Raw genomic sequence first — 10000 nt, 5'->3', positions numbered from 1 at the left:
AACCTTTAAAGTTGGGGCTAGTGCCCTTTAAAGTTATTTAAATCTACTTTTACCCGAAGACAAATTCCCCTTCGGATTTTATTAAAAATTTTTATTATACGATGTTTTGTTTGTTCATTAAAGTTTCTTTTCATTCAGTGGAACATGATGTTTATTAATCACCAGTTGAGATACTATGCTAGAGAGTTATTGGGCCCTCGACTGGCCAGATAGTGTTACAATGGATCCCTCTTTAGTTGGGGTTCATTTGTTTTCCCTTTGCTTATATACACCGAATAGTATAGCCTATTCTTTACACATTCTCTTTTTTCCTCATATACCTGACAGAAATGAGACTAACCAAAACATTCTTCTTCAATAAGGGCTTAACTACTATAGTGTAATATTTCAGTGGCCACTTTCCATATGGTAATGGTAGAAGAGGGACTACTCTTTAGCTATGATAGGAAGCTCTTCTAGTAGAAGGGCATTCCAAAATCAAACTATTTTTCTCTAGTCTTGGGTAGTGCCATAGCCTCTGTACCGTGGTCTTCCACTGACTAGGAATAAGAGTTTTGTCACTTGAGTATACCAGACACACTTCTAGGTTTCCTTATTTCCTTCCTCAGTGGCCTATTTACCCTGTTGGGGGGCCTTATGGCTATAGCATCCTGCTTATCGAATAATAATAATAATAATAATAATAATAATAATAATAATAATAATAATAATAATAATGGTACTTTCATTTTTAATCTTCTATAACTTCGAAAAGCATTCAGAACTATTAGCCAAATTTGTCATGTACAAACCCACACCGTTATGTACCCTCTATGTATCTTTTATCGAGCTCAAACTCATTTCCAGGAGATATTACTTTATTGCTTCCATTTGATTTTGGATACATTTAATTCGAAACGCATGCAACCGCAAATTGATTGTGTGTGTCGGTTGATCCAGATATGATTTAAAGTTAACTTGGTCAGTCTTTGATTGATGATACGCAGTCTTTCCATGTAGCCTTTTTTCAGTTTTGGGCTCCTCCGCACATTCTTTTATCACATATTAATTAATTTCATATTTCTTTCAAATTCAGTGACTTTAGTTGTGTTCATCCCCTTGCTCTAATTATCATGTTCTATGTGCAACTTATTTTATTTCCATTTTCTTGCTCTTTTCAGTTATCTTTTACTAGTTTTTTTACGTTAATCTACTGTCAAAAAATTCAAATTTTTGGTTTGCTTATGCATCCAGATACTTTTAAATTATATTCTGTCTAATACTGTCAACAAAACTTTGTTATTTTTTACTTGTGATTTTAATATTTGCAATAAAATTTCAAACCAAGTTCATTATGGTTCCCGTTAATTAGATGAACTTTAGCTGAAAAATTAATACGATTACATAAATAGGTATCTACTGGTAACTTTCAAAAAATATTTTGGTATTTGTGACAGTCAAAATTATCTCCGTGTGGTGGTATTTGAATTCACATTTTGTGATTCACGAGAAAGGTACCAACTGCCCCATCATACTATAGAAGACAAATATATTTCAGCTCATCAATACATATTTTTTCCGAATTAAGATAAGTTCCACAGAGTTGAAAATTACGTTTCATCAAAAGCTATTGTTGTTCAGACTGAAATGTTAATTTGGAATATTCTCTATTGGGACGGTTGGTGTAGATTTTAATGTCCTCCTTTGTAGTGTAGTGGGATACTTTCTCAAACTACTGTTCGTGCATTTGGATATAACAAGGATGAACAGTTTATTTTTTCATCTGAATTCAAGGCTGATAGTGATAAGTACCTTCCGAAAATTAAAGAAAATCGATAACTGGAAAGGTCATCATGGTTATTAAAAATCCACATACATCTGGTTTAGGCTACATTTCACTATATATATTTTCTCTTAAAAAGCATAGTGCCAAAAATGTTCAGCCTCCTATCAGTAAGACGTACATGATGCACAAAATTGCTACCCTATACCATTTTTCCCGTGAGCCCCGTAGATGCTGATGCCCCGTTACAGCTAGGTGGACATGTGGGCGATACTCTGGGAAGAGGCATAAGTCATATCGCAGCCTCAAAACTGAATCCCTCAGCCATTGTGCCCACAGTCCCACCCTTCATTGGTAGGGGTGGGGGTTAGGGCTTTATTACAGTGAATTCTATAAAACTTTCGCAATATTTGATGTTGAGCGCTACAACCAAACACTTATTTACCCAATTAAGTTATCTAACCATTTACACACATTATATATATATATATATATATATATATATATATATATGTTGTGTGTATTTATATATATATATATATGTATATATATATATATATATATATATATATATATATATATATATATATACTTTCCCAGTGGACTATTTTTCATGTTGGAGCACTTGGGCTTTTAATATTATGCTTTTCCAACTAGTGTTGTAACTTAGCTAGTAATAACAAAGTAATAACAATAATGATACTGTACATTTGTTCTTTTCGATCTATTGCAATATTTTGTGTAATGCCTACTCTAGGTGATTTATTTATTGGTCTTTATTGAAGTCCATTAGAATTTTTCAGGCTTTGCAAGGTCCTGATATTCAACCCACGAGCCTAGATATATAAAAAGACTACTGCATGTCAGGTTAATGGAAAGTGGCAATGGTATAGTTATATTCAGGAAATAGGATTTGATAAAACAAATATTTCTAAGTTTTTAAGACATTTGGCCAGTTTCGGCATTTAATGATTGAGTAAAATGGTCTAGTTTTGGACAAAATATACAATCTATTTGAAGTGCCTGCAAGATATTAAAATTCCAATGAAGTATACAGCATTATTATATGCTATTCCTTCTCTCACGAATCAACGTAGAAGTTTCCTAAATTTCACTAATTGTTCTCCAATAAGTTCTTTTGCGAAACCCACCGACCTGTTAATACTGGATTTTTTCTCTTTCCTGGTTTAGAGAGAGCTTGCGAAAGCATTCTTTAGACTTCGAAGCCTGGAATATTTATATTTCTTTATTCCTTGGACCTTATGTTTATCTTTTTAAAAAAACAACATTCACTTGAAACTTTATGTGAATCGACTTCCGTTACTCGATTTATAACTTGCATTCACTTCTCCCAAAAACTCACTTTGCATATGTACATACCTCGAATGTAAATATACTTTCATCCTCCCTGATAATCAACTCTATCCCTTCCTTATCTAATGTAATATCATTCTAAATTTCCTTCAGTTAACACCCAGAATACCAGTCAATTTACAAACTTTTAGGTGCAAATTGGATAAACAAATGTTCATCCACCAATTTCCACCACGAACATTTAATAAACAGCTATTAAATGTGTATCCACGCCTATTTTCTTTCTAAGCAAAGCATATGCTAGAAATAAAAAAAAAAAAAAACTATCGTATGTTACCAATGGGCCTCCTGCATATACTGAAATCCTTGTGAACGAAGATTTGTTCGCTATTTTGAATAATTCTATTTAACATAAGATCTTTATTAGAAAAAATAATTATCATCCTTAAAGAAAACGGTAATTACATTATTTCATTTTTAGCTCTGCTAATGGTTTTAGGCTGGACTGTCTACCTGCCCTTTTTTTTTAATCTTCTCTCTTTGAAGGATCACGTGAATCCTCCCCCCCCCCCCGAAAAAAAGAAACATTTCAATTAAACTTGATTAAAACATTTATGGGGTAACCTGGAGATTAATAACTGGTAAAATAAAATTTCAATAAAAAGGTCAAGGTTTCTTATAGAAGTTGAAATATGTTGCATCGTTCAAAATATGATTTTTTAATTGGTAACTACCCAATAAATATTTTGCCCTTTAAAAGTCAAATGGTTAAGATTACAGATCTTTAAATGATTTAAATGAACCCTAAGCAACTACATCTTTGTGAAAGCAATTTATAACTATGAATTAAGAAAGTAATTCCCCAATATTTGTCTTATAAATTATAAAATGATAAAAGTTAATTGTATCTAATGTTTATAAATGCCCCAAAGGCGACAATTTTTAGGTACTCTTTACTTTTTCATAATGGTATGGGTAAATCCGTATTAATAAAGATTACCTATGTTGATCTTTAAATGCCAAAGATCGTAACTAAAGAACAAGTTACAGTTTTATATGCATTATCAAACATGAACCGAAGAGGCATAAGAAGTTATTTATGAACAGTTTAGTGCTATTGGTAGAAGCATGCTCTCTCATGAACCTCATCATCATCATCATTAATATTAGTATGGGTATTTTATTTTACGAGGCTAAATCCGTTTCTCGATACGTTACTGCATGCATTTTAAGGAGGAAAAGTTACTCCACCTTAGTTTTAAATATAGCCTCTGTGTGTGTTTTTTTATAACAACTCCTCATTTAATTGTCACATCAAAATGAATACATGCTGGATTAGCTGCAAAAAGGGGAAGGTTTCACGTACATAATGCTTTCTGAGGGAATGTGAAATGACTTTTGTTAGTAAACTCTTGCGTAAGAATGTAATGGCTGAATTTAGAGTATGACTATTGTAGTAATTCAGTGGCTGTGTTTCACATGTAGTACGAGTTTAAGTACAATGATCTCTCTAGGATCTGATAACATCTATAATGATCGTATCGTATTCAGTATCATGAGTCTCATAAACACGAGGTGTTAGTGTATTGCAACACCACTCACGTTAAATCATTTGGATTACGTTTATTTATACGCCTCGCTACTTTCGTAGTAAACATTAAAATTTTCCTACTGTCTCACTATTCAGGACACAGCACATTATTAGGATATGTTTTCCCGTATTTATCTAATAAAAAACTGTATGTCTTCACCCAAAATAATACAAGCTACATCAGAATACCGTAAAACCTATTATATTTGATTGTTTTTTTTTATTTTTTATTTTATTTATTTTTTTTTTTTTTTTTTTTGCTCACAGGATTTTAATACAGTAATATTAATGTTAGACCGTTTTTCTTTACAGAAAGGAAACGAGGACGACAGACCTACACTCGCTACCAAACCCTCGAACTGGAGAAAGAGTTCCACTTCAACCGATACCTCACGAGGCGGCGAAGAATAGAAATCGCACATGCTTTGTGTCTCACGGAACGCCAGATTAAAATCTGGTTTCAGAATCGTAGGATGAAGTGGAAGAAAGAAAATAAGAGTAAAGTGGAAAATGGAAATCCCCTCTCATCAGAGACCCCCACACCCACATCCCCCACACAGTGACCTATGTGCTGTGGCTCGGTTGCCAAATATTGACTTAGGGTATGCAAAGTGCCAGTGAAGAGTGTGTGACCCATTTTATACTGGATAATTAAGTGCTATTTTACATAGTTTACGTATATGTGCTCCATTTGTACAGTGCATCTCCAATTATTGGCAAAAAAGTTTTTTGGATATACCAGTGACTACAATATGTAAGCTATGAGGTGACGTCTCTCAAGGCGCCAAGAAGTTAGAAAAGATAAAAGAAATAAAAAAGTATAATCATGTGTTAAGTTGGTGTTCACGCCGGGATAGCCTACGACGAGTGCCAGTACCAAAGGGGCTTCGGGAGCCGGGTCAAGCAGTGACGTGGTATACTCTCTTGATCTGTTTCTATTTTCACATTAATGATAAGCCTTATTTGCAGTGACCTCTATGTGTTTCTCTCTGTTTATCACTAATTTAAATTAAAGATACCTTCCTTCACCCAACGACAGTACAGTCAACAGGAAAGACTACAATCATTCCATGACCTAGGGGAGTTTACAACCAAATTTTAGCTCCCTCCGAAATGTCTAATTTGACAAACTTACTTCAATCCCTACCATGTCAGGCGTCAGTCCCCTCGCTAGCCAGTACCAAAAAAACTTAAAAAAAAAGAAAAATCACGTAGGAGAGTCTAGCTGTTTAAACCTGATGACGTAACGTTCCCAGATGTTTCTCCTACTCTGGTATTGTTTGTATAAAATAAGAATGAGTTTCGATACAAAATTGATGTCTCCCACTAGGAACAACCCAGTATATATAATATATGCTAGATTGTAGTGGAGGTGAAAATTGATTAGGTGTTATTGACTACTACTAGTGTATACCACAAAGAGGTTTTAAATAATGGTAATAATAATAATATAAAAAAAGAAGTGATCCGCAGAGATGGTCCCTCCTCCGAGGTGATTCCCTGTTTCAATGATTGACACCTTCTATAGATGGTCTTTTATAAGCAGGTGGCTAGAATCTACAGGGGTGAACTGTTCAGTTGTTCTTGTGGTAGGATGATCTGTACATGAGCAATGATGGCTTTACAGTTTTTTATTCTTATTTCTTTTATATATATTATATATATCTGTATAAAGATAGGGACGTAGTATCCTTTCCACCTACTTTGAGCGTCCAATTATAGAAGAGGTCTCTCTAACAAGGTTGTCATTTTCCGGAAGGAATAGTTGTATGGGCAATCTTGAAACCAGTCCATATCACAAAGTATCCACATATTGTGCTCAATGATATTTCATATTTTTGTTTCTTTTTTGGGTACGTAATCGATTGTTTAGTGTTGCGTCTGCTTCGCGCTATACCATTGTTGCCCATATAATGCTATTCTGCCGACTGTGTGATGCTTGTGACGGACGGGTAAAGAGACTCACCTATGGAAGGCATTGTTGTGATATTTAACGAGTCCTTGGCGCTGCTGAATAAATCGTTTTATGGTACAAGGTTATTCATTAGGGACAGTTACTAACTATCTACTCACTCATTTTGTACAAGGATTTGATGAGTAATCCAGTCATGCTTGAAGTATCCGTATTTATAACTCTTCATGATCATCTCCCTTTCCATTATTCACCAGTCCTCTACCATACACACATCACTCACAGATTGACTCATCATCCACTTCCATCCAAACATCTTTCGACACAAGAGTATACTTTTGAAAACTGTACCTTCCAAAGCTGAGTCTTCATAATTTATGTAGTTAGAATGTAGTGTGAGCCAAGTCTGACGATGGTGTCCTTCTTATTATGGTTTAGGTTTGCGAAGATAAATGTTTCTTGCATGGAAGTCTCTGGAAGGCCGAACACCCACCCTCACCATTTACATCTGAAACAGTTGATATGTATATAAATAAGTAGAATATACGATGCAAATACTTTTCTTACCAAAGGGGCAGAATTATGGCCCTTCAATTACAAGTACTTAACATGATCTAGAAATAAAAACACTTGCACAAATCAGTTCCTTTTCCTTCCAGATGCTTTTGTAAGAAGAAACTAAGATCAGATTTATTGAATGGAAAATCAAAAAGATGGTTTGGAATGATTTAGCGTGAGATTTATTTTCCTTGTGAATTCTGAGTTTCCTGATAATCAGAATATTTTGTTGTATAATAATGAGAAAAGCTTGTCCGTCTCTTCAAAATCATTCAAATCATATTTCAATTTGAGTTTTGTGAAAAAAAGACAGGATAAGACTATGTAGCTTCCTCTCAACTTAAGGTTGTATTTGGTCTCTTGTACAGATGGAACCAGTTTGGATAACATAGGCTAAATACTGTGCATGATATGGAAGGGGCAATTTCCCAATAGCAACATTATTAGATCTGTTATTTTTAAATGCACAGAATATTTATCAGACGGGTGTTAGGTCCGTGCAATAGGATTTTTTCTTTTATTTTAGGAAAGAAAAAGATTACGGCAGAGTAACTTAGGATTAATTTAATTGTATTCCTAATTATTTTACTTTTTAGGAAGAGTATTTATTCTTTTGGCCATCTATTGTGGATTATTGTCAAAATTACCAAAAGGCAGATAATTTCCTGAGTTGTTCTGCCAATATTTGCAAGAAATATGTCTTGAATACCAAAACTTCTTGGAATATATAATTTCGTAAATTAGGGAATGCAATTATAATATTGGTCTAACTAAAGGTTAGGCTTGTCCAACTACCATTGGCTCATACAAACAACTGCAAGTCAAAATAAATATAATTTATTCTAAATCTAAGAGGCATATTTTGTAATGAAAGAAAGATCTCATATTCTTCCTTTCACTTAGAAAGGAGTCTTTCTTTGAGGTTAGCATTTCTTGATAAAAAGTTAAGAATTTTTATAGCTATTTTATCTTTGAATTGGATATTTTGGATAAGGTTTTTAACTGAACAGGTCTGAGATTTGTTTGTATAACGATTGGTAGGATTGGGACCTTGATGTCTTGTTGTAGTGAATGTAATGATTTGGCGGAGATAAGATACCCGAGAGTATGACAGAGGTAAATTCAGGGATTAGTTGCACGAACACAAATCCTACTTTTTAATCTACAGCGTCAGTTAACCGATTTTCATTAATTGGAGTTGTTTCTTTTTCAAGTCAAATGAGTTTTACTTTACTTTTAACGTCAAAAATGAAAATGTGATGCAAGAAACAAAATTCAAGCCTGAAAACTCTAATTAACGTTAGTTGCTTAGGTGACGTTCCCGTGGTTTAAAAAATGTTGCCAAATTCACATTACGAGTAAATTATCAAAAGGTCGTCTTTTGAACAAACTTAACAGTTAAAAAGGGTTTCTTTCTATTATCAGGTATTTGCTTCTACTTTTGTATGGTTACATACCAGATACAATCAGTTGCTGATAAATATGATGATTTATCTGAATTATTACCCAATAATTTGTATAATTATGTTAGAATAACTTGAAATATTGCAACACATGTGGGTCTTCGTCAACTCTCTCTCTCTGTAAGTACTGAAATACTAATGTTAATATTTAATATTGTGGAACTATTTCTCACTTCTGTCTTCATATGTATTCATCTTGGTAATGTAGAGGTAGTGAGTGATCCGTCACTCGGTATAGTACCTTGTGTGGAGATGTTGTAAGTAAGGTCTAAATGTTAGTCTATTTACAGTTCGAAGAACGAATTTTTTTTAAACAAGAAGAGTGAACTGGAATAATAGGCCCCTTCTTGCCACAAACTATCTATTAAATAAAAAGGTAAAAATAAGAAACAAGTCAACTAAAAGCCGGCCGATTGACGAAAACGACAACCGAGACCCTGAGGGATTTTAATAACTTGTGACTAGTATCCATATTATTATTATTATACACTAAGTTTATGTTGTTTGGTGACATTTTACCATTTCTATTTTTTTATGCAATGTATTTTTTTTTCTCTTTTTTCAAGTCTTTTCTCTGTCGAAGAGATGATATTTTTCTCGAGGGTATTTTCCTCTTTAGTAATAATGAAATACACTCAGTGTTATTTTCTCAACTCCATGTATACGAGCCGTGTATACTAAACTTATCATACTCAACCAACGAAAGCCTGTAGCCAGTGTAATGACATGTGTAGTGTTATATAGAAGTGTGACTGAACTTTTAGGTTTAATTCAAGCGTAGAGTATTAAAGACAACAGTCGGGTATTTCTCATACTGTGCTGAACAAATTGTTTTTTGATTGTTACAGAATCACTATGGTATACCCAAACATGCTGTTGTATGGTCAACTCATTAGTTTTTAGGTCTCATACACTCGTACTTTATTCATGAAAAAAGATAAACACTCACTTTTTATTTTCTCCTTTTTTTTCTCAAGAAGATTTTTCTATAATTTATTCGTTCCCATGATGATCATGATGTATTCCTACATGTATCCATTATTAGATAATAATAATAATAAACTAAAGTACATGCGGATTGTATCCAATTTACAAGGCGTGGAACCTGATGTGTAATCGCGAAACAGCTGATTCTTGGATTTTTGTAGAGCAGTTGTGTTGTATCATGATAGTTTTAATATTCATAGGTGTTCTATATTTTGTAATCCTGTATACAAACGTGAAGAAAACAATATACGTAAAGCATACCAAGCAGTATCGGAACCAAATAGACGCTTGTAAGTATTGCATAGTGCTTCTGGCTTTCTTACCAATGTATTTTTTATGACCTGGCTTGCATTTGTTGTTATTGATCCCATGTGCCGTGTATCCAGAGGTGAAGTGATGAAGAGGACCCTGTG

The 10000-nt window shown here is 33.6% G+C and overlaps 1 protein-coding gene and 1 long non-coding RNA gene across 17 annotated transcripts in view; one reads left to right on the top strand and one right to left on the bottom strand.

Moving 5' to 3' along the window:
• LOC137615324 (homeotic protein ultrabithorax-like) overlaps positions 1–6924 on the top strand; it is a 1252187-nt gene extending 1245263 nt beyond the window's left edge. For all 14 annotated transcript variants that reach the window (XM_068345115.1, XM_068345095.1, XM_068345107.1 and 11 more), the window contains one exon: positions 4980–6924. In XM_068345115.1, the coding sequence (XP_068201216.1) occupies positions 4980–5230 (251 nt within the window). In that variant the 3' untranslated portion in view covers positions 5231–6924. The remainder of the gene's footprint in view (positions 1–4979) is intronic.
• Positions 1–10000, bottom strand: part of LOC137615326 (uncharacterized) — a 318404-nt gene that overhangs the window by 69015 nt on the left and 239389 nt on the right. For all 3 annotated transcript variants that reach the window (XR_011039221.1, XR_011039222.1, XR_011039223.1), the window contains one exon: positions 6931–7087. This is a non-coding gene — a long non-coding RNA (uncharacterized lncRNA). The remainder of the gene's footprint in view (positions 1–6930; positions 7088–10000) is intronic.

The sequence above is a fragment of the Palaemon carinicauda genome, chromosome 21, assembly GCF_036898095.1.
Source record: "Palaemon carinicauda isolate YSFRI2023 chromosome 21, ASM3689809v2, whole genome shotgun sequence".
In the NCBI taxonomy this organism is placed as follows: Eukaryota; Metazoa; Arthropoda; class Malacostraca; order Decapoda; family Palaemonidae; genus Palaemon; species Palaemon carinicauda.
The sequence above is the reverse complement of the archived record's forward strand: the minus strand, read 5'-3'. Positions and strand labels throughout refer to the sequence as shown.